The sequence below is a fragment of the Moschus berezovskii genome, chromosome 9 (assembly GCF_049115385.1).
Source record: "Moschus berezovskii isolate FMDL1 chromosome 9, NW_MosBer_1.0, whole genome shotgun sequence".
NCBI classification, from domain to species: domain Eukaryota; kingdom Metazoa; phylum Chordata; class Mammalia; order Artiodactyla; family Moschidae; genus Moschus; species Moschus berezovskii.
The window spans coordinates 28,341,594-28,367,716 of record NC_142468.1 but is presented as its reverse complement, the minus strand read 5'-3'; the positions used below and the strand labels follow the sequence as shown (position 1 = coordinate 28,367,716).

Genomic DNA, 26,123 nt, shown 5'->3' with positions numbered 1-26,123 from the left:
ATTTTCAAAGTAGGAGAGCATAAAAAGAAATATATGAAATTTCTACAATTCTACAAGGGAAAATCAATTAACACATAAGTATTTGTAAAATAATAGCCAGAAATATCAATATTGAGACATTTGGACGGGGGAAATGTACCACCACCAGCATGTTGAGAAGTAAAGTTAACCTTGCACTTACTTCAGCTAGTCTTGAATGTTTGTGGACTACCTCTGTTTTATTCATTGGCGTGAGCTGTTGCAAAACACTTCGGCTATTTGTCAAAGCCCGTGTCAATCGGGCAAATTTTGTCCAACCTTAAAAATAAGGAAAGAAAGTCTCAGTTTTTCACACATAATGAATTAAAAATTAAAAAAAAATAAAAAGAAATCAATATTCTTGCTCATATTCAAGGGATTTCAGAAATAGCATAAGTAATGAAAAGTTAGCAGTTCATGCTAATGAAAATGCAGAACTAATGAAAAGTATCAACCTAAAGCATTTTATTTTTACACAGTCATCATCATATATTTCAAGTACAGTTACAAAATAATAAGCAACTTTTATGTGAAGATCCCCTGGAGAAGGAAACGGTAATCCACTCCAGTATACTTGCCTGGAGAATCCCATGGACAGAGAAGTCTGGTAGGCTACAGTCCACGGGGTCGCAAAGAGTCGGACACGACTGAGCGACGGAACGGAACGGAACGGAACGGAACGGATGTATGATCTTTGTGGTTTGTGCAAATCTATTAATATCATATAGTCCAAGCAGCTAGGTGTCCATAAAATTCTATCCTCCCCCTTGCATTGTATAGGTTTGTTATTGGGAAACAGTTGCCCAGCCAGGAATGCATTTTCCAGCATTCTGTGCCTCTAGGTATGGGCATGTCTCTAGTTCTCACCAATGGATTGAGAGCAGAAGTGATGTGTGTCATTTCCATGAATGGAACAACTTAAGAAGCAAGTGAAACTTCTCCATATTTTCTCTCTCCTCCTGCTAGCTGTATGGAAATGACAGCAAGGCCCCAGGGGGTGGCAAAGCCACTGAATCAGAGCATAGAAGAATGCCATATGCCAAGGATCAATTGCTTGGATTGGTATATGAGCAAGAAATAGGCTTCTATTGTGTAAAACAACTTAAGTTAGTGGGTATTTATTATAGAAGGTAGCATTACCATAATAAAAACAGTCTTATTATGTACTTATGTGAAGATATACATACATAAGAGAATAAAGTCCAACTTCAACAAATCTCACATACTGTAGTTCATACCACACACCTCCATCTTCTTTGTAACATAGCAAAATGTTATTTCTCTCTTACTAACAATTTCACTGGTATTTAAGGATTATTTTGGGAATATATTGAATCTTTAATAATGTTTTCCAGAAGTGTAGTAACTTTAACTTCTGAGGGGAAGGAATGTGAATTTAATAAAAAAGAATTTTCTTCCATTATTTCCATTATTAAAGTCACTAATTTTTCATTATTAAGCTAATTAACTTTAAGGAAATATCAGTGAGATGTGACCAAGTGGAATGAAACCAACCACAGTCTGCTCCTACCTCAATTAGCCTTTCTCTGCTGCTGCTAAGTCGCTTCAGTCGTGTCCGACTCTGTGCGACCCCATAGATGGCAGCCGACCAGGCTCCACCGTCCCTGGGATTCTCCAGGCAAGAACACTGGAGTGGGTTGCCATTTCCTTCTCCAATGTGTGAAAGTGAAAAGTGAAAGTGAAGTCGCTCAGTCGTGTCCGACTAGTAGCAACCCCATGGACTGCAGCCTACCAGGCTCCTCTATCCATGCTATTTTCTAGGCAAGAGTACTGTACTTCTCTAGCTATCCCAAAAAGCTCTAATCTATTACAAACTCCATTAAGATCATTTGATAATTTCCACGGTACTACCTTTAACTAGGGTATTTACCAAACAACTCCTTAAAAATGAAAACTTGTGATGGTCCAGTGGAGTGACTCTAATGGAATTGATGAAATTTCAGACAATGTGACAAAAAATGAAGGAAAAAATCCTGGGCAGACACAGCCAAATGTCTTTCAGACATCATACTTTACTGCTATTCTTCAATCTAATTCTGGCTTCATTTAGGCTTGATATTGTCCCATCAATTCAGCTCACTCTATGATATCAACTTGGATTGGGGGAAAGAGTAAACTGGTACTGGTTGATAGAAGATTCTTTATTCTTTTTCATTAATGGTGCTCATCCTAGTGACTTGAATGTTAGGTTTTGGAAATTGTATGCAACCCTAAAGTTTGCGCTGTGCAATATGCTAGAAAAACAAGGAAACACCAGACATGCCATCAACTCTAAGAACTAAATATCAACATAAAACACTATCAAGCAGTCTATATCACCAACTTAGACTTTTCTTCCAAGTACTAGACCTATGTCTAATTGGCCATTGGTCACCTCTTACTCAGATGACTTTTAACATGTTCAAAACTGATCTTATCATCACCTTCTCCCCACATCTCCAACTCTGCTTTTTTCATGGATTCTTGGTTTCAGTGAATGACTCAACAATATGTCCAGCTGTCCAAATCAGAAGCTTGAGATTCACCAGCCTCCTTCACTATCACACACACACACACACACACACACACACACACATGCAATTCCTTCCATAAATATCCTAAAATTTAATCTCCTTTCTCCATCTCTAATATGTCATGTTATATATATCATCTTTCACCTGAGTTAGACAGTAGCTCCTAAAAACTATAGTCTATATTCTGTTCTCTGACCACATATTTTCCACATTGCTGCCAGAGCTCTTTCTACAGGACAAGTTTTACTGTGCCCTTCTCCCATTTTAAATTATTTAAGAGATCCCTAGAGGCCTTCAGGATAACACTGAATATCCTTGGTATATGTGTCATTTAGTTTCTGACCCTAAAGATTTGCTCTGCATTCAATTCCTTCTACTTCTCATACACACTCTGTACTCAGATCACTACCAAATTAAAATGACAAATTGAAAAACAAAACTAAATCCATTAGGAATTCTTTGTTCACCCTATGACATTCAATGCTTTCATGCTTTCACACATTATTATCATGCTGCCTGCCTGCAATGCTTTTTCCCTTCCCATCATTCTGGCTAATGCTTACTGGTACCTCCAAACTCAAAGCATTCTGGGATCCACTGGAAGCTTCTTGGATCCACCCACGAGAGATGTACTCTCCTCTGTGCGTTCACACTACAGGATACATACCTCACATGGCACCAACAATACTAATGCAGTCATTGATAAGCATGCCAGTCACTCCCATTAAACTGACATTCGTCTCTCCATTCTCAGAACTTGATGGAGGCTTGCCATAAAATAGACCTTTAATTGACTAATTAATCAAAAAGTATTTGTAACTTTAAAAATAAGGTTTAAAAATAAGCTGCATTTTTATTATCATGAACATTAACATGAAATATTGTCATGTATTATTACCACTGGGTTTTGGTTTGGTTTTTGATTTATTGGGTTAAAATGATGAGGATGTCCTCAGATGACAGCGACTATATTGGCAGCAGGTATGTTAAAATATTTCCTGTTGATCATTTCTCTTTTTACAGCAACTGATTATTATAATTGCAGTGAATATTTTTAGAAACTTCCAAGTCAACATTGATTCAGTTTCTTTTCTTTTTCTCTGGCTGAGCCACAAGTCTTGCAGGATCTTAGTTCCCTGATGAGAGATCAAACTCAGGCCCTCAACGATGAAAGCACAGAGTACTAGTCACTGAACTGCCAAGAATTACTGCAAGTCAATCTTATATTAACTTAAGGTTCATATTTCTAAGATAAATAATGTTTCAGCTATTAGTACATCTGATTATTGGATTAAAAGAGAAGATAATTTTTATTTCCTGTGTGTGATAATGGTTTGTTCAGAAAAAAAATTTTTTTTAATTAAAGGAGACATCAAAGGAATAAGTTCAATAACACATGGAAGACTACAAATCATCAAATACCATGTGTTCACTCCTTTCCTAGGACAGTACAAAGAAGCAAATGTGTGAGGAAGGAGAAACATGATGATGAATATTTATCATCATCCTCTGGTTTTCTGTTTCAAGAATCATGAGTACATACTACACTTTCTTAATGAGGAAGCAGCAGTTCCTCATTTAAACGTAAAACAAATGTGCCTGTGTATGTGTATCTCATTTTACACATGAAGTCAACATAATCAAGAACTATTTCATCCCTTTACCTTATTTCAATGTCCTGGAGGAAGACAAGATGTTAAAACTGTGAAAATAAAACACATACACTTTTCTTCATGGTAAACAGTAGAAAGAAACAGAAAGAAAACCGTTAATTCTTCATTCTGAAATTTTATTCTGTGTGAGACAACCCTTAAACATAGATGAAAAGGGAGTTTACTGCATGATATGACTTTCAGGTGCCAGATTTTATTCTATCTCTGGTTGTCTAGTTCCACGACTGGCACATAGTGGGCACTAGACACATTTTTGAATGAATGAGAACATTAGTTAAAAAGAGAAATTAACAAGGCACCCAGATCATATATATTACTAGTTAAAATTAGAATATAAAGAAGCAAATCTTCTGGTTTTCTATGTTCAGCTCTTAGCAGATACTAATACAACTCTGTCTTGTGAAGGAAGGGCTTTGGGTTGGAGAAGCTAGAAAGGGTATGGTAGAGGGTTGAGGAGGAAGTGTGGAGGACTATAATTTTTCTCTCAAAATGAAAACTGGGGAGTTGCTAACAGAAAAAAAAAAGGTGGTGACAATTGTCAAACTGACTCAGACATACTGAGAGATGTTTAGAAGGCAATATCAATACTTGGTAAGGATTCTTCCTAGAGAAAGCAAAGGCAGTTGTCTAATTATTTAACCATTTAAGAGTGTCAATATCAAAATGCTCACAGAGCTAGAAAACCAATGCAAAGCCAGGGAGTGTTTTGATTCACATTTAAATCAAAGGGAGCACTCAAAGATGCACTCCCTAAATTGCTCAGTGATCTTTTGTCTCTGGTGAGAGCTTTCTTGCAGTCCTCAGTTCTAAACAGCATTATTTTCTTTATGGTGTCCCTCTGTCCTCACTCTCAGCAGATTACCTTATCAAATATATTATTGAAAAAGCAGAAGACAGAAGAAACACAACAGCCTTTCACTTCCCTTCTGTTCCCTCCATCTCAAGTTCCACCCAACCATGGTAACTGATTCTTGCCTCTACCTTTATTATCTCAGAGAATTAGACATTTGCTCTTTTCTGATCACGTATATATTCTACTTACGAACATTTAAGTGGTTTCTAGGTTTTTCACTGTCACTAACAACGCCGCAGTGAATTTCCTTATACCTATAACTTTGTGCTCTTGGATACATCTGGAATTGCCCGTGTGATTAGATGAATTAGTTCATTTGATCTGTCAGCAGCCCCCACTAAACAGTCAAACTTTGAAAAAGTTAAGCAGTCACACTGTCTAGGTCAGAGGGAAAAAAAGGCATATCAGCAGTTCTAACTTTCCCCAGTGATACATTTACTGATTTCACCTTTACTGAGACCTAACTGGTGTGACTGATTATTCAGCACAGTTCGCTGATGTTACTTAGATGTGGTCGATATGGGGTAATGTGAACAGACAGCTGAATATGAAGAGCCTAATACTTGCTCTATAAGTTGTTCATGGCATTATGAGAACATTTGTTCTCCTAAAAGCTTAGGATGCCAACTCCTTCTTAATAAAACATTAGTTTAGCTCTATTGGGTTGCAATTAACCTCTTTGTCATGGACTTCCTAATCTTAAAAATAAAAGGAAGTCACAGAGGCAGTTCAATCAATCTACTAGACTGCAATATAAGATTCTAATCTATAAGGAAAAAGCTTAGGTAAACAATTATACTCTTGGCCAAAGAGACTACATGGTATAATTACTCATATTTCATCTGTTGTTTCTTCTCTAAAGAAAACCATTGGCTTCCTCCAAGGGGAAGGCTGCTATTTTTGCTGTTATTTTCATTCTACAGGAACTTTTTTTGTCTCAATTATTGGCACAAAGATGCCATAACTATTTGGCACAGGATATTTCACACTGTTAAGTATCTTGGCAGTTTTTGAATCTGTTTGAAAATACTGTACTGTATAAATGGGCAGAGATTTGAACCATCGCTTTTAGAACACATATGGATAATCAACAGAATGGATTTCTTGGCTGTAATTTTTCCCCTTGTATTATTATAAATGATGTATCAGGTACCACTGACTGATAATCTGAGCAACAGTTCCAGGACCTCAGTATCAGAAACAAAAGATAACAAAAACACTTTTCCCTCCTTGAATTATCATCAATAAATTCTGTTGATTCAAAACAGTGCAGTCCTGTCAGAATCAGATTGTTCTCAACCTGCGCTTCACCTTTGCAGGGAAAAAGGAGAGCAGGGGGTTTAAGGTGGCCAAACCCCAATACGTATCCACTGGAAAGGGATAAGGCAGCATGGTCCAACAGAGAGAACATTGGATTGAAAATCAGTCAGACTTTGAGTGTCAGAATCGTCAACAGTAAAATGGAGATAATAACACTAATTTTCAGAATTATATAGGAATGAACTATGAAGAATACAAAGCTCCTGACACATATTAACTGCTTCATCAAGACTGGTTTCTTCCCCTTCAATAGTTTCTGCTACCACCCATCATGTATATATAAGTTGACATCACTCAGTGCCATTCATTTTAAAGGCAGAAATTCATCTAGAATGAAGTTTTGGTGATCATAGGATTCATTATGAGGAAGTGCTACTCTCAAATTAGTTGGCTGTCATTACAAAATGTGGTGTTGGAGAAGACTCTTGAGAGTCCCTTGTACCGCAAGGAGATCCAACCAGTCCCTTCTAAGGGAGATCGATCCTGGATGTTCATTGGAAGGACTGATGCTAAAGCTGAAACTGCAATACTTTGGCCACCTCATGCGACGAGTTGACTCACTGGAAAAGACTCTGATGCTGGGAAAGGTTGGGGGCAGGAGGAGAAGGGGATGACCGAGAATGAAATGGCTGGATGGCATCACCGACTCTGTGGACATGAGTTTGGGTGAACTCCAGGAGTTGGTGATGGACAGGGAGGCCTGGCGTGCTGTGATTCATGGGGTCGCAGAGAGTCGGACACAACTGAGCAACTGAACTGAACTGAACCATTCCAGATACAACTTAGAAGTACAATTCACAGTTAGCCAATTTACTCAGGTTTTTGACCTATATGTCTGAATTTCTTGGTAAAAATACCAATATAAGCCAAAGGAGACTGGGAGACTGATACCAATTCCAATCAATTGTGTCACATTCTTAAAAGATACAGGCCTTTGTTCCAATCACTGCCCCTTTTCCACATTAAAAAAGGTAAAATGGCCTTGTTCTAGAAATGTTTTAAAAAGTTATATCCTGGCTTTCCTATGTGTGGATTCACTTGTTTGTTCTGCATTTAAACACTATTTTCTGTATTCCCAGCCAAGCTTTTATTATCTAAGTATTGCTTCAAATTTTTGCAAACACCTTCAACCTACTCTGTTGCAAATATCCTCAGCTCCTTGATCCCTTCTCTCTGATCCTTGAGCTCCCTGATTCTTTTCATCTTGCTCACCTAACCAAATCCCAACTCTTGTTGGATCCAACTCACCTACTTCACTGTCTACACACCTTTGACTATACTCGTTCCGTTCCGTCGCTCAGTCGTGTCCGACTCTTTGCGACCCCGAGTGAGAAGCTGCTATAAGCACAAGTTCAGAAGGTGTTCTGTGATGATCTAGAGAGGTGAGAGGAGGCTGTGGGAGGCAGCTCCAAGAGGGAATGGATGTATGTATGTATGCATACGACTGATTCACTTGATCATACAGCAGAAACTAACAAAATGCAAAGCATTTATATTCCAATAAAAAATAAGATTGTTGCCTCCATGGTCAATGTTCTATACGTGAATCATATTGATACTCTGGTGTTATCATGAAATCTCATCTGCTCTTTCCCAAAAGTGCTACAGTCCCCGTTGATCAAACTAAAAAGTTGAAAGATGCATTTTTGCGCCAAGTTTTCAAAATACACTTTCTGATATGCTAGCTTCATAGGGATCATAGGATGATTGCTTAATGGCATAAATATTTTAGTTCTATTGAATTTTTCATATTAAATTTACAACTCACATGAATAATAGAAAGTAGCTCATATACACCATTCACAGTTACATTGTACAATACTTTTTTAGAAATCTGTTATGTATTTGAAAGGTGTGGAGGAGTCTCAAAATACAAAACTATTTAAAATAAGCTCTTCCACTACAAATTCTGATTTGGAAAGAGATATTTTACTCTAAGGTTTTCACAATGAGGTTTGATTTTCCCTATAAATTTTAATTTACAGGTCTGTCGAACACATTGCTCAAAAATCAAGTGGTCTGAGTTGTCTTGAGTTTATTTAAGTAGAGTTCATTTTTGTAAGAACAAAATAATGCATTCAAAAGAGAAATAGCTCTGTGAGTCTGATGAGAGGATACAGAGAGATAGAGGTATAGGCAGATAAATGGAGAGCTATTAACTTGAGAAATAAAGGTCAGTCTTTCAATATTAGCACCCTTTCTCCCAACCTCATTGTAAAATGCTGCCAACTTTTAGTTTCCATAAACAGATACCACCATTAATGTTCAGCAGGTCAAACCTGTGAGAAAGCACTGTACTTTTCTTGGCCAACTTTAGCTGTGCCATGAAGTCAGTTAAAGTGAATGAGAAAAACAATAACCATTAAATATGAATGTTGAAAATGTATAAATATTTTTGAGGGGAAAATGTGGTTTTTTAGTCTGGCTATCATTCATGTATGAAGGCAAGAAAAATTCATCTGAAGAATATGTTGGGTCACAAGTCATATGCCAATCATTTATCTTTTATTTTACAATATAGCACTTTATCAAAATTTACAAACAATTCACTGAAGCTCAATATTAAAAAACAAACAATCCAATCAAAAAATAGGCAGAAGACAAGAATAGATATTTCCCCAGAGAAGACATACAGATGGCCAAGGGGCACATGAAAAGATGTTCAATATCGCTAATTATTATAAGAGAAAAACAAATCAAAACTATAATGATATATCACCTCACACTTGTCTGAATGACCTTCATCAAAGTCTACAAACAATAAATACAAGCAAGGGTGGGGAGAAAAGGCAACTCTCCCATATGTCAGTGGGAATGTAAATTGGTGCAACCACTATGGAAAACAGTACAGAGATTCCTTAAAAACTAAAGATAGAGCTACCATATAACCTAGCAATCCCATGCCTGAGCATACATCACAAGAAAAACATGGTTCGAAAGGATATGTGCACCGCGATGTTCATTGCAGCACCATTTACAATAGTCAGGACATGAAAGCAACCTAAAAGTCCATCAAGAGATGAATGAATAAAGATGTGGTATAAATAAATAAATATATATATATATGAATATAACTCAGTCATTTAAAGCAAGAAAAAATGTCATCTGCAGCAACATGGATTGACCTGGAGATTATCAAAATAAGTGAAGTAAGTCAGACAGAGAAAGACAAATATCATAAGATATCGCTTACATGCAGAATGCTTTAATAAATGAAGCAAACAAATATATACAAAACAGAAATAGACTAACAGAGAACAAACTTATGGTTACCAGGGGGAAAGGGTAGAGGGAGGGACACATTGGGAGATTGACATGTGCACATTGCTATATTTAAAATGGATAACCATGTGTTTGTTAGCCATCTGTATGTCTTCTTTGGAGAAATGTCTGTTTAGTTCTTTGGCCCATTTTTTGACTGGGTCGTTTATTTTTCTGGAATTGAGCTGCAGGAGCTGCTTGTATGTTTTGGAGATTAATTCTTTGTCAGTTGTTTCATTTGCTATTATTTTCTCCCATTCTGAAGGCTGTCTTTTCACCTTGCTTATAGTTTCCTTTGCTGTGCAGAAGCTTTTAATTTTAATTAGGTCCCATTTGTTTATTTTTGCTTTTATCTCCAATATTCTGGGAGGTGGGTCATGGAGGATCCTGCTGTGATTTATGTCGGAGAGTGTTTTGCCTATGTTCTCCTCTAGGAGTTTTATAGTTTCTGGTCTTACATTTAGATCTTTAATCTATTTTGAGTTTATTTTTTGTGTATGGTGTTAGGAAGTGTTCTAGTTTCATTCTTCACAAGTGGCTGACCAGTTTTCCCAGCACCACTTGTTAAAGAGACTGTCTTTTCTCCATTTTATATTCTTGCCTCCTTTGTCAAAGATAAGGTGTCCATACGTGCGTGGATTTATCTCTGGGCTTTCTATTTTGTTCCACTGACTAACAAACACATGAAAAAATGCTCAATATCCCTCATAATCAAAGAAATGCAAATCAAAACCACAATGAGATACCATTTCACACCCGTCAGAATGGCTGCTATCCAAAAGTCTACATGCAATAAATGCTGGAGAGGGTGTGGAGAGAAGGGAACCCTCTTACACTGTTGGTGAAAATGCAAACTAGTACAGCCACTATGGAACAGTGTGGAGATTCCTTAAAAACTGGAAATAGAACTGTCATATGATCCAGCAATAGCATTCCTGGGCATACACACCGAGGAAACCAGAATTGAAAGAGACACATGTACTCCAATGTTCATCGCAACACTGTTTATAATAGCGAGGACATGGAAGGAACCTAGATGTCCATCTGCAGACGAATGGATAAGAAAGCTTTGGTACATATACACAATGGGGTATTACTCAGCCATTTAAAAGAATACATTTGAATCAGTTCTAATGAGGTGGATGAAACTGGAGCCTATTATACAGAGTGAAGTAAGCCAGAAAGAAAAACATCAATACAGTATACTAACGCATATATATGGAATTTAGAAAGAGGGTAACCTTAACCCTGTATACGAGACAGCAAAAGAGACACAGGTGTATAGAACAGTCTTTGGGACCCTGTGGGAGAGGGTGAGGGTGGGATGATTTGGGAGAATGGCATTGAAACATGTATATTATCATATGTGAAACGATCACCAGTCCGGGTTAGACGCATGATACAGGATGCTTGCAGCTGGTGCACGGGGATGACCCAGAGGGGGGATATGGGGAGGAGGGAGGTGGGAGGGGAGTTCAGGAGGGGGAACACATGTACATACAGGGCGGATTCATGTCAATGTATGGCAAAACCAACCAATATAATATTGTAAAGTAATTAGCCTCCAATAAAAAATTTTAAAAAATAAATAAATAATAAAATAAAATGGATAACCAATAAAGATCTACTGTATAGCATAAGGAACTCTGCCCAATACTTTGTAATAAATGGGAAAAGAATTTGAAAAAGAATAGACATGTTTATGTATAACTGAATCACTTTGCTGTACACCTGAAACCATTAATAACACAACAGTTAATCAACTCTACTCTAGCATAAACTAAAAATTAAAAAATATATATATGGCACTTTAAGATACAGACAGCTGTTAGCTGCAGGTTTTTCATAAATGTTTCTTGTCAAGTTAAGGAAGTTCTCTATTCCTGCTTTGCTGTGAATTTTTATCGTGAACAACTTTTGGGTGTGACGAAATGTTTTTTGTATGCCAACTGATATGATGGAATCAATTTTCTTCTTTAACCTGATATCAGTACTATGAATGAGAGTGATAGGTTTTTTAATTTTGAAACATCTTTCCACGTGGAATAAATCTCACTTAGTCATTAAGTGTAATTCTTTTAACACATCCTTGCAATCTATTTTTGTTGAGGACTTTTATATCTACACTCACAAGAAATGTTGGTCTGTAATATCTTTTCCTGGTTTTGGTATGATAGAACAACTGGCCTCAGAACGAGTAAGGAGAGTTTTTCTCTACCATTCTTTTGTGGAAGAGACTGTGAATTCACCAATGAAACTATCTGCACTTCTTATTTTGGAACTTTATTAATTATTAATTTATTTAATAGATATAGGACAATTCAGGTTATCTATTCCTCCTATCATGAGTTTTGGTAGTTTGTGTCTTTCAAGGAATTGGTCCATTTTAAATAAGTTATCAATTCAGTGGCTATCAAGTCACTCAGAGTATTTCTTTACATGCTTTTATGCTCATGGGCAGAGAAGGCAATGGCAAGCCACTCCAGTACTCTTGCCTAGAAAATCCCATGGATGGAGGAGCCTGGTAGGCTGCAGTCCGTGGGGTCGCTAAGGGTCGGACACGACTGAGCGACTTCACTTTCACACATTGGAGAAGGAAATGGCAACCCACTCCAGTGATCCTGCCTGGAGAATCCCAGGGACGGGGGAGCCTGGTGGGCCTCCGTCTGTGGGGTCTCACAGAGTCGGACACGACTGAAGTGACTTAGCAGCAGCAGCATGCTCATGGGATATGTAGTGATGGTCCTTCTTTAATTTCTGGTAATGGTAATTTGTGCCTTCTCCCTTTTTCTTGGTTATCCTGGCTAGAGGTTTGCTACCTTTTTTTTTTTTAAGCATTCTTTATAAGCTTTATTATTTTCATTGTTCATTCTAATTTTTCCATATCATAATTTTAACATCTAATCATATTTATGCCCAACAGAAAATTACAGGGAATGTATGAGATTCAATACACTCTCTACTGCAATTAAATCTCTATTAGTTTTTTTTTTTTTAACTTTAACATTCTTTTCCAAGAATCAGCTTTTGGGTTGCAGTCATTCTATTTTTTTTTCTATTTCATTGATTTCTACTCTAAGGCTTATTACTTCTTGTCTTCAGTTTGCTTTGGTTTAAATTGCTCTTGTCTAGTTGCCTAATGTGAAAGCTTAGATATTTATTTTCATATCTTTCTTCATTTCAAATATATGCATTTAATGATATACATTTCCCTTTAAGTACTGCTTTTACATCTCAGATATTTGATATGTCATATTTAAATCTTTATTTCATTCAAAATATTTTTATAATTTATGTTAAGACTTCTTCTTTGACCCGTGGGCTATTTAGAAATCTGTTAATTTCCAAATATTTGGGGATTTTTCTACCTGTCTTCCTCTCATTGATTCCTGGCTTAACTCCATTGTGAACTGAGAACATACCTTGCAAGATTTATACTCTTTTAAAGCTTTTAAAGTGTGTTTTATGGCCAGAACATGATCTGTCTAGTGAATGTTCCATGTAATTTGAGAAGAATATGCATTCTGCTGCTGTTGGATGGAGCACCTGGAATTTCAAAACAAAGGGGCAATAAACCTAAACACTATTTAAAAACCATTCTATTAAAAATAGTATTACACTATATCCTAAACTTCCCAGATACCGGGTCTACAAGTAAAATCAGAGCCACAGGTAATACAAGTCAAAAAGTGAATACTTTATTTGAACTTCCAGATGATTTTGTATACACATTTTCAGAAATAGTCACAATGAATTGCTCTGTCATACTTTAAATGGTCTGCACTTCATAAAATTTTCCTCTTGCAATTTGATGCTAAACAGAAACTGAGCATACACACACATACATGAGTGTACATATATATATATATATGTAATTTTTCTCCGATTATGATTACAGTTGAAAAGATTAAAATTGCTGTGCCAGTTTTTTTAAAGAGGTAAAAAAATGCAATGTTTGCTAAATGTAAAGAAAACATTCCATTTTTAGTCTCCTAAGAGATAATTAAAAATACCATTTCATAAAAACTTCTTCTAAGGGTATTTAAAATTTTTCATTTATATGACATCAGTTTCTAATTTAAAAATAATTAGAGAGAATAAAATGAGAGTAAATTACATATAAAAGGGGATAGAAGCACACACCACTCACTAATGTTTTCTATAGTAGTCTCTCTGAATATTATAGTCAATACGACTCCAATCAGAATGTTTGCATTTTGCCAGCCACCTTCTGGATGACAAAATTGTTCTTTACATAATTAAACAACATCTACTCAAGGGAATATACAACAAATAAGTAAAGGAAGAAAAGTAGCCTGAAAAAAGTCAACTATTCAGGCTCTAATCAATATAACAAAATTCAATCAACTATCAACTATGCTCCAGTAGGACTTCACCAAACAACCCCACAAGCTGTTAGACTTTTTGTGTCTAAGTCTCAGTATGATAGAAGTTGTTGAAATTCCCATATTGATTCAAAATTATAATGCTCCGTGAAACCTCTTCCTTATAGTTCATCTCAATTTCTCTTATAATAATTTAAGTTAACCACCTAATATTTCAAAGTTTTATTTCCATTCAAACAATATGATTGAATAAAATTGATTCTGGACAATTACTAGAATAAATATAAAGCCAAAGAAAGGCCACGTAGTAAAATTTTGTTTTAAAAGTTCAACCCGTGGATATTGTTAAAATAATAATACTGTATTTAAATGACAGGTTAATCCTTAAGTATGGTAATTCCTTTGAAAATTACCTTTTGTTGAATCATCCTCTATTGGCTGTTTGAACAACGTAATATCCTTGAAAGTGCATAGGAACAAAACCACTTTTTCATGTTCATTTCTTATTGGTGCAATTTGCATATAAAACCAAACAGGGGTTCCTGTAGAAGAGAGAAAGGACAACAAAGTGGGATGCAGCCACCACAATGATTTGGTCTCCTGCTTTCCCTCCTCCTTCAGCCATGAACCGCTATGCCAGGAATCAGCACCAAAACAACAGTATTTTAATTACTGAAAAGCATCAGTAAAATTTTCATTTTATATCAACTACCAGTTGCTCAAAAATTAATGAATATGTTTTTCAACTCAAAATATCAAAATCTGAAAATAAAGCACAGGGCATCATTTCATAATACAGTGGAATAAAGGCAGTCTTACTACTTAAGTATTGTTAATGGGGCTTCCTGGTGGCTCAGATGGTAAAGAACATGCCTGCAGTGAGGGAGGCCTGGGTCAGGACAATCCCCTGGGTCAGGAAGGTTCCCTGGAGAAGGGAATGGCTACCCACTCCTGTATTCTTGCCTAGAAATTTCCATGGACAGTCTCTGGGGTCACAAAGAGTTGGACATGACTGAGGGACAAACACTTTCACTTTTATTTCAGTGTCAACTTTAGATCTGGGTCTCTACACCACTGCTGCTTTCACCAACTCTCTTCTATATCCTCACCAAGTGTAAGCATTCCTATGTGCTTCTCCGTGTTACTTCGAGAAGTGTTCCCATTCGACTTCAGCATCAATACCTGATGCTTTGATAAGTATTTCTCTTACAGGAACTTTTGAATTGCCGTTTCTACCTCAAGGTTCTCTCATCAGTCAAACAGACTTAAACTCTTCAGCTCTGACCATATCCCCACATCAGAGAGATAGGATGTCAGCAATACTACAAGCCTGATGTACACAAAGTTATACCTGAAGACTTTAAGGCAGTGTTAAAGAAAAAAATGTCCCCAGGCCTTGAAAGTCTCAGACATCTTCATGAGACACTGCTTCCAGCCTCCCTTGCTCAAAGCATGAGCCTGGACTCTGTCACAATGATCTTCAAACAATAGCTCCTGCAGACTTCAGAAGACACAGTGTTTCAAAGTATTCAAGCCTTAGGATTTGGACAAATCAGAAACTGGCATTACATCAAGTAATAAATATTTAAAGACACAAGAAATGCCTTCAAAGGAGTAATTACTCCCTAAATGATAAAACACTGAGGGAATTTTCCATCAGAATCAAAATGATGCATTTTCCATTGTAGTCTTTCCAAGCCACAGTGCAGTAAAGCCTGCCTGAATATTCTATTTTAAAGACATACGGTCTTTTGTCAGGTTTAGGATTTGGGGAGTGAGATGTGCAGCTGTTAATCTTTAGAGGAAAGTTGATAGCCTGTTAGTGACTTTCAATGAAAACCCATAAGAAGCATCTCCATATCCGTGGTCAAAAATTGTCCACTGATAATATCACCATAAAGGGAAATTTGCCATTTACACAGAATAGGTGACTTGACTACCAGATGCTAGAAGTCAAAGAATTCCAGAGAAGAGGTTTTTATAAATACTCAGTTCTGACAACCAGGTCCTTTGCAACCCCAGGGAGCCTACAGAAGGACATAGCCTTTTCCAAAATGATTACAGGATGAGACAAGGAACTCAAAAACAATCCCACCATCACCCAGAAAGGCTTATTCTTTGTTTTCTGCTTCTTATTTTACACAGTGTGTCCATGAACTGTGAGTGATGTGCACAGTTTGACAAATCACCAGACCCAGACGCTTGCAGATACACGGCCTATGGCTGTTCCAACACAGTGAGCTTGAGGCAGTAGGTCATAAACAGAGAGAAAAGGGCATTAAAAATAAGTCGTTTTCCAAGGTCTGCTAGAAATCTAAACAGAAAGAGATGATGTTACAGCTCAGACCTTCCAAGGAAAACAGCAACTTTTCAAATTTCGGCACTGAGTCAGAGCTGTTGTTAAAATTGCTTTCAGAAATCACAGTATACTTTTTTCAAGTTTAGTCACAGGCTCAGACTTCTCCAAGGTGGCTGAGTTTTTACTGCATGGCTGGTGAATATATTCTGGATTTGAAGTTCAAGGTGATGGAAAGTCTGGGAGGGTTAGGGAGAGAGACCTGTAGCTACTGGAAACTCAAGGCAGTGCCCTGGCATTGATTATTCAGAGTTGCCCTAGCTATAGCAGTTCTGCCTTTGTGTAAACAGAAAGATCCATTTTCAGTCATCCTCCCAGAGCCACTGCTTTTTTTCTCAACAGTATAAGCACCCCACTATAATCAGAGCAATGGACCTAAAGAATTGAGGTTGCAAACTGAAATGTCAATTGTGAAACATATTAAATCAGATATCTCAATCTCCCCATTTGCAAATGGTGTTTAGCTAATTACTTAATGGAAGTGTGGGGAGGACTTGGCATTCAGACCAAGATTTTGGCATTCCCAAAACAGTTCCCTACAGATGTGTGAATTTTTCTAACATTAAAAAACATCATAAGAGCACACTTCTTTCAGTTGATGTTCAAAAGCTAACTATTTACAAGATTTTTTTAAAGCTGCTTTTAAGCATAAGAACTTTTAAGAACTCCATTATAGTACATGGACAATATCTATTCTTCATATTAAGGAAAAAAACTCAATGCAGATACTATCCAGAAATGACAGGAGTTTTAATATAGAGTGCTATGTGCCATAACTCCTACTGACTCCAAACAGAAAACTATGCATATATAAGCTATCTGAAAAGAACCAGATAGGCCTGAACAAGGGCCAGACAATTATTACAAGCTATTAAAATAAAGCAAACTATCCAAACCACCTTCATAGGAAACTTTTAGAAATGAAATATTAAAGTTATTGCTAACATGATTTAAAGGATATAAACAAAATTTCCACAAGGTATTTTTGAGAAAATCAGAAACTATGGATCTGGCTTTGAAGCTTTAAAATCAGAAAAAAAGATTATTCTCTTCAAATCTCAGGGTAAAAATGACCTTAGTGAAGTAAAAGTCACTCAGCCATGTCCAACTCTCTGCAAGCCCAAGGACTCTACAGTCCATAGAATTCTCCAGTCAGAATACTGGAGTGGGTAGCCTTTCCCTTCTCCAGGGCATCTTCCCAACCCAGGGATCAAACCCAGGTCTCCCACATTGCAGGCAAATTCTTTACCAGATGAGCCACAAGGGAAGCCCAAGAATACTGGAGTGGGTAGCCCATCTCTTGTTCAGCGGATCTTCCTGACCCAGGAACCAAATCAGGGTCTCCTACATTGCAGGCAGATTCTTTACCAACTGAGCTATCAGGGAAGCCCCTAAAATGACCTTAGTAATATGGAATAATATTAAATCATTTGCTAAACTTGAGGTACGTATTGAAGTTATTCAAGGGGTAACAACCCTGTATAAAAATGAAAGGGGGCATTCCTTGGTGGTCCAGTGGCTAGGACTCTACGCTTCCACTGAAGGGACATGAGTCAATCCCTGGTGAGGGAATATCCTCCCTTGTGGTGAGACAAATAAAAGAAAGAAAGAAAGAAAGGGAGTTTGGGCATACAAGATTTGGCTACAAAATATCACTATGTGTTTGGATCTAGTGAAAAACCCCAGAAAGCACTTAGAAACTGGCTTTTCTCTTGTAGAAGACAGAGCTGATTATTCAGAACGGATTGTTCTCTAGTTGGCAAGCCAATAGACATTTGGATATTATGTCAAAGAGAAATATATTTTCAGTCTTGATTCTAAAATGAAAGATAAGATGATAGAACATTCCTTAGGTAAAACCACTGAAACTAATTCTTCCATTGCCAGTAGCACCTGGTAATGGGAACTTCACTACTAGTGTGAAGCAATGCCTATGGTTGTTGTTATCCCTATTATGGCCTATTAATAAAAAGAAAACCTAAATACTCAACAGAGAAAAAACATTTAAGGTACAATGGAGGGGATAAACTATGCTTCACAAAACCTAACCAGCACTAAACTTGATACAAGCATTTCCTGTTGAAGCTAGAATGCTTCTTGAACTGGGGAAGAATTTAGTAACCATCAATTTTCACTAAAGATAATAATTGGCTTTGCTATCATTTAACCATTAAGACTAAATAAGTTGACTCATCTTATGCAGTGACTGTTCTTTAAAAAAAAAAAAAAAAAAGGCCCATTTGGAAATGCAACAAAAAAGAAATAAAGTAAGTGACTATTCACAGAAAACAAATTAGGAGACTTGATTGATGAGTGTATTAGTTGGTTTTTTGTTGGTTGTTTGTTTCCTCCAAACTCTATTGGAGAGTCTCATCAAACTCAACCATAATTACCTAAGACCCATATCATGAGGTATGATTATATAATGGACAACTGACCACTCATACCTCCCATCATTAGACAACAGCACATACAATGAATACAAAGTTACCGGATGTGAATGGTACTTTCTGAAAGTAACAACTATTCTCACCAGTCTTCCAACAAAGCAGTTTGGTCTAGCAAACAGCCATACTGGTAAAGATTCACCTCAGGTAGATACCATACACTCATGTGTCATCTATGTATATGTTGAAAGATATACTCACTGATAACAATCCACTTTCCCTTTAACCATAAGAAGAAATGAACGAATTTCTCAGTCACTTTTAGCTGCTGTCACACAACTATAGGATCTTTTCCATGGGTATTAATCACAAAACAACCTGCCATCTGACATACAAAAGAAATCACATTCAAAATGCATTATATTTTTCTTTCATTCCTCAAAAGGTTGTTTTTCGTAAGTATTATTTATTAATTTTGCTATCTAATTTTTACAAATACCTCCTGCCAAAAGAAGCAATAAATCTTTTATATTCTCTCTACACTATAGCTTAGCTACCACTTACCAATATATAATATTAATAAGAAGTTGACACATCTTATTGATGATTTAGATACCTACTGTTTTTCTTGTACAAAAGAACTTCAAAGCAATTTGACTCGTAGTTGTCAAAAGTCTGCCTGACTTTCTCAATGGTTTTTTTGTCAGTCAATTCTCCATACATAAAACTGGAAGAAAAAAAAAAAAAACACCAAACAATCCATTTCAGTTTGGGGTTGCTTTTCAAATGCTACATAAAATCATATACTTGTCTTTTTTAAATTAAGTATTCAAATTTAGTTACAAAATAATTGCTCCCACAAAATGAACTAAAATTTTTAAACCATATTTTAATCATGACTATTAAACTCTTGCTAGAAGCTAGCTTTTCAAGTGATTTTGAACATACAGTGAGAAAGAGTAAGAGAGAAAAACATTCCTTACTTTACACAAGTCCAGTACGCATCAATTTTAGTTACTTAAACAATCTTTTTGTTAAATAATACCAGTTTCCCAAAAACACAGTTCAAATTTTGGTTTTCATAGTATATTAACTATGATTGATACCATCAAGTATAAACTTTGCTGCTAGATATTAGTCTACAAGTCACAAATTAATAACAAGTACACATAACAATCAGTGATCAGTTTCACTACTTGTTTGAAAGCCTGTCAGAATTACAGTGCATCCACTACTCAGCTCATGTGTAGACAGCGAAATGTGCAGTTGTGTTGCCTCCTTATCTCTCAGTGGTACACTCATGGGGCATTTTACAAAAATGGATAAATAAAAGCAGGAATTCACCATCAAAGATTAAAGCCCACCAAAGAAATGTAAAGTGATCATGGCGGAGGTGAAATTCAAATTAAACATAAAAGAAGTTATTTCTTCTAAAAGAACAGTGGGATGTTGACACTGTTGTACTTGAGAGACTTGAAATATGCAGCCAGAGGAACCTAGTGAGGACAAACCTATCAACATAAATCAGGCAAAGTATTGTTGTAAAAAAGACCAACGTTTCCCGGAGGATGGAATACCATTTAAAAAAAAAAAAAAAAAACCCTTCACATTAAAGAAATACTAGGAAGTAATTCACAGTACTGAAGGTAAAAGGATAAAGTTGAAGAGGATTCAAACTTTAAAGAAGTATACTGTTTGCTAAGAGGTAGAAAAATTGCTCTCTTCATATCATAAAATATATTACAAGAATGCAAGAATTGTTCAAATGACTTATGATAGTTTTTTGCAAAGAAATGAAACACTTTAATCTCAATGTTTCTAATGTTATAGATCACGAAATAATGTACTAAATAAATATTAGTGTTACTATTATTTTCATTTCCCTGAACTTAAAACCAACATAAAGAGTTGTTTTTTCTTTTAATGCTTTGACAAACATTGTTAAAGGTCAGAGAACAATCATACTTTATCATTGAGTATTAAGATCACACTACATGCTTTCAGCTTATTTGGTCTTTTTCACAATCTCATACTAAATGAAATGTGAAGATTCAGTATTATATGCATTACTGAATTGGCATTCTTGTTACTTATAAGGCTTTTTTGAAATACATATAAGAAGACCTAACGGAAGGAAAATAAAGAAGAGAAATTGAAGGAGACATATGCTATTACTATGGCTAGAGGAACATAAAAACAGAGATCAAAGAGTAAACTTCCACATCTCACAAACATTTCCTAACATTTGAAATTATCTATTTTTTTAAGAGAACTTCACCAAAAGTCTGCAAATTTACAAAACAGAACTCAGTCAAAGGAGTACAAGACTCTAAAACTATTCTTGATGCTTTTGCAATCATAAGCTATGCATCTGGTTTCAAATACCTAGTTCTACTAGTTGCAATGATTGTGCAGGTCATTTCTTCCACCAGGAAAAATATGTGTGACTTGACAGTTTTTGAAGCCTCAAGTATATCTTTGTCATTGCTTTTCTTAGAATTTTCAAGAAATTAACTTATTAGCCAGCAGTAAATCTGAGTGTGGTGGGGCCTGAAGCTTATACAGCTCTGTTGCTGCTGCTAAGTCACGTCAGTTGTGTCCGACTCTGTGTGACCCCATAGACAGCAGCCCACCAGGCTCCCCTGTCCCTGGGATTCTCCAGGCAAGAACGCTGGAGTGGGTTGCCATTTCCTTCTCCAATGTATGAAAGTGAAAAGTGAAAGTGAAGTTGCTTAGCCATGTCTGACTCCCAGCAATCCCATGGACTGCAGCCTACCAGGCTCCTCCATCGATGGGAGTTTCCAGGCAAGAATACTCGAGTGGGTTGTCAGTGCCTTCTCCAAAACACAGCTCTAGAGCCCCTCTTTAAGGAGCAGAATACTAAATTTATAAAACAAAATTAAGGACAGAGCCTTGAAAGCCATACACTCACGGACAGACATAAAGGTTAAGGTTTTTTATCTTCATAGGAAATTTGCTCCTGAATATCTCAATCTAGAAAGTTTACAACATGAAAAGCATAGTTTCTTAGCAAGAACCAGCAAAACTAGCAGGATTCAACAATGATACCATATCACAACTAAAAATTACAGAGTAACGACCCATCTTATGGTAACACCAACCTGAGCAACTAAAATTCTAGAAACTAAGAAAGCACTGATACATGAAACTGAAACTTTTAGTAGCTCAGTTGTGTCTGACGTTTTGTGACTCCCATGGACTGTAGCCTACTAAGATCCTCTGTCCATGGAATTCTCCAGGCAAGAGTACTGGAGTGGGTAGCCATTCCCTTTTCCAGGGGATCTTCTGGACCCCGGGCTCAAATCCTGCATTGCAGGCAGGTTCTTTACTGTCTGAGCCATCACGGAAGCCCACTGATAGAGGTGGCCAACCAGATGTTCTTCCATCTATATCCTGAATTTTCAATTATTTTTATTAAAAAGGAATAGTTAATTGCATTATAATAGTAAAATAAGCAAGAAAATCTTAGAATAGGATGACAGGTTCTAACTCCATATCTTACAGCCAGACTAGCACATGATGCTTCAGAGGGCATTGAAAAGCCACTGTTCCTGTCAAAGCCTGACTTATCATCATGTGAGTTTTAAGAAAATCTCCTGCTGCTGCTGCTGCTAAGTCGCTTCAGTCATGTCCAACTCTGTGCGACTCCATAGACGGCAGCCCACCAGGCTCCAACGTCCCTGGGATTCTCCAGGCAAGAATACTGGAGTGGGTTGCCATTTCCTTCTCCAATGCATGAAAGTGAAAAGTGAAAGTGAAGTCGCTCGGTCATGTCCAACTCAGCGACACCATGGACTGCAGCCTACCAGGTTCCTCCGTCCATGGGATTTTCCAAGCAAGAGTATTGGAGTGGGTTGCCATTTCCTGCTCCAGAAAAATCTCCTGAGGGCATCACAATTAAATTAGAATTCCTCAGTTAAAGTGAACAAAATCACCCTCCTTTCCTCCACGAAAACAAAACACTAGTTTAATACTGCTAATATTTTTTTACAGACAGGTAAACTTTTTATTGACTGATATTTTTAATCTAAAGACTCTACTAAAGAGAAATATTAAAACACACAAAAACGAAAAGTATGATATGAGTAATTAAACTATTAAATGTGTGTGGTCTTTAAGAAAAGAAAAAGCATTTACTCCTATTACTAAATTTCAGAGTCTATGGTTCAGTAAACCAAAACACAATATTCACAACTGGCCAACAAGGAAAATGAAAAAGAAATCATGTAAAATATAACAAGGAACTAGAATAAATTTGGTGAAAAATTAACTCTAATAGGGTTAAAGATAAATTACAACTCAAAAAAAAAAAACAAAGAAACTATCTTGGAAACTGATGTAACAGTAACACTTAAGAAGGAATACAACACACGTTTGATTCAGCTAAAATTCTAAAGAGAAGGTGAAAACAAGCAGTTTCTCAAACTGAAAATTCTATAACCCATTCCTCTTTAGCTCTCCCAATGCTAAATTAGCCTGTTCTAAGAAAAATAGGAGCATTTTAAGAAAAAAAATCCCAGATTAATATACTCTGAATAATTTTCAAAAATGATATTTTATATTTTATATAGTTTCACTCATATTTTAAGCTTAGTAAACTATGTATTTCCAGTGACAGAACACATATTTTAAGTAGTAAAATGCAGCAGTTAAATAGTAAAAGGTATTTCAAAATGACCCAAAAGAATGTCTGAAATGTATTATCCATTCTTCCAAGTCAAGTGTTCTGTAAAGTAATTCAAATTTTGAAAGTATTTCCACCCAGCACTGTCCAAACCAAAATGACTAAACCAGTGGTTCTGCATATATTATGGGTACTATGGGTATGGCACATTTGCTTACTTGCTCAGCTTTCCTTATATGTAAATGCTGAATTTCGAGGTTTCCTGCAACTTGACTCCAGATGACTGAAGCTCAATGCAGTCTTTGAATGGTTAATGGTATTTGAATGGAAACAAGATTTAGAAATGATAATCATCAGACTTTAGAAACCACATATCTGTAAAATAATTTTATACAGCTTTTATGTATCTTATTGACTATCCTCCAGGAATATATAATGGGAATACTAAAAAACTATAGAACTTCAAATTACTCTATTCAATCACAAAACTCCCCTTCAGTAATGATAAATGACTTCCACAACTGCACTGTTGTCTTATTGGACAGAAAATAAAATTAGGTGCACAGAAGCAATCTATCCCAGCTATAATACGGAGCAGCCATGATATAACAGAGGACCACTGCACTTAGAGGAAAACTTATAAACTGTATAATCCATGGCCAAGTTCTTTAACTTCTCTGACTCTTAGTTCTTTCATCTGTGAAAAGTGAAAATGTTAATTGCTCAGACATGTCCAACTCTTTGTGACCCCATGGACTGTAGCCTACCAGACTCCTCTGTCCATGGAATTTGCCAGGCAAGAACATTGGAGTGGGTAGCCATTCCCTTCTCCAGGGGATCTTCCCTATCCAGGAATCAAACTGGGGTCTCCATGCCTGCAAGCAGATTCTTTACCTTCTGAGTCACCAGGGATGATAATGTTAATATAACTCAGATGGTGAGAATTAAAAAGGATAATGTACATGAAGTAATAAATTGTACTATACAATCGCTGATTTATTACTGGAATGCTTCTCTTGGGTAGGGTTAGAAGAAGACCCTTCCAGCCCCAACCCTACTCCCTTGATCCTTTACAATTTGAGGGCAAGAGCTGGTTCATTCCTGCTATTGGGCAGAGTCACTGTGTCTGAAAAAGATACACACATCATTGTGTCTTCTTTCTTTGTGAGCCCATGACAGTGAGGTGTAAATTCACCCACAGCCTGCTGCTTGATACTCTGGCCACTTATCTTGCCACACAACTAACTTGTGGGAAGATCTGATCTTGGGAGTAAGGGAGATTTCCTGAAGGCTAGCTTGGGCCATATCCAGCTGATATACTGCCTGAGCATTTGGCAGTGTATCTTTCATGTACATCCTACCCTGAAAACTTCTAGGGACCAGTGGCTTTGCTTTATAGCAAGATTTACTTATTTTTCGATCCCTTGTTCTGCCATCATAATCTCACAAACAAGCCTCATTATGATACCAGACAGGAAGGATGGCTACCATGTTGACAGACTTCCATGGGAGAAAGGAAAGTGCCCACTGGGAAAATATATAAGCTAATCATAAATACTGCCTATCTATCTTAACCTGCTAATGGTCAACAATGTGAACTTACTGTATAGCTCAGGGAACTCTACTCAGTGCTCTGTGGTGACCTAAATGAGAAGGAAACCCACAAAAAGAAGGGATATATGTATACATAAGGGCTTCCCTGGTAGCCCTGGTAAAGCATCCACTACAGTGCAGGAACTGATCCACTTCATTGTACAGTAGAAACTAACACAGAATTGTAAAGCAACTATACTCCAATAAAAATTAACTTTAAAATATCTGCTAAGGGTTCACAATGTTCTTGGACTAAGCACATATACACTCAGGCCCCACAGGTAAAGGCTGTAGTTCACAGCCTAGCAAATGCTTCATCACAGAAACCACACAGATTGACTTGAAAATATGTGTTCTCCACCTCAGAATCAGCCACAAAAGTAAAATCATCATGAAAGTTAATCACAGGATGGGCTGAAATCTATAGTCAAAGGATCAAAAAGAAGCCTAAGAGAGAGTGAGGAGAAGGATTTAGAAATAAATAGGAACAGCTTTCAAAATCTGAAAGAAGTAATTCATAATAAATCAAAGCATTACATACTTTCTACAATGGATCATAAAAGGTTTCACAGCCCATTAATTTATATGAGCTTAAAAGGATTTACATCGAGTCATAAAAGGTAAATCCATGACGTGTAATTAAGGGAAACTAGGACTAGCATCAGACATCTCTAATGTTTGGAGTGTGACATGATCACTGAGGCACTCTGCCCTCCAGTACTTTTCTCAGTGTGAAGCAGAGCCCTCAGCCAAATGGAAAGGGACTGACTGATATCCATCATGTGGAATGTTCTCTTGTTGATTGAGGTAACCTTGTGTTAATAAAACTACTTGTGAAAGCAAAGTGTCCTTTAACATCTCTGCTTTATTGTCTAATCTGATAGCTTGGTTAAGGATTATTAAACGGCCTTCCATGGGAAAAAAAAAGTTGTATTCAAATGCATCTGTCTACTCCTATCCCCCCTACCTGTATGGTTGGTGTTCCCACCCTTCTATCTTAAAAAGTAAAAATAAATAAAAATAATTTTTTAAAAGGCAGAATAGGCTTTTAAAAGGCTCAGATTAATCAAAAGTAGAATTCTAAAGTGGTTTTTACCTGAACTATGACAGTATGTCTCTAATGTCAGGGCTTTATAA

General features: G+C 36.7%; 1 protein-coding gene across 1 annotated transcript in view; it reads right to left on the bottom strand.

The window, feature by feature from the left end:
• Window positions 1-26,123, bottom strand: part of KCNH5 (potassium voltage-gated channel subfamily H member 5) — a 390,609-nt gene that overhangs the window by 324,479 nt on the left and 40,007 nt on the right. The window contains exons 3-5 of the mRNA XM_055436081.2: window positions 19,369-19,475; window positions 14,419-14,547; window positions 182-297 (exon numbers count right to left, since the gene is read on the bottom strand). Coding sequence (XP_055292056.2) covers window positions 182-297; window positions 14,419-14,547; window positions 19,369-19,475 — 352 coding nt within the window. The remainder of the gene's footprint in view (window positions 1-181; window positions 298-14,418; window positions 14,548-19,368; window positions 19,476-26,123) is intronic.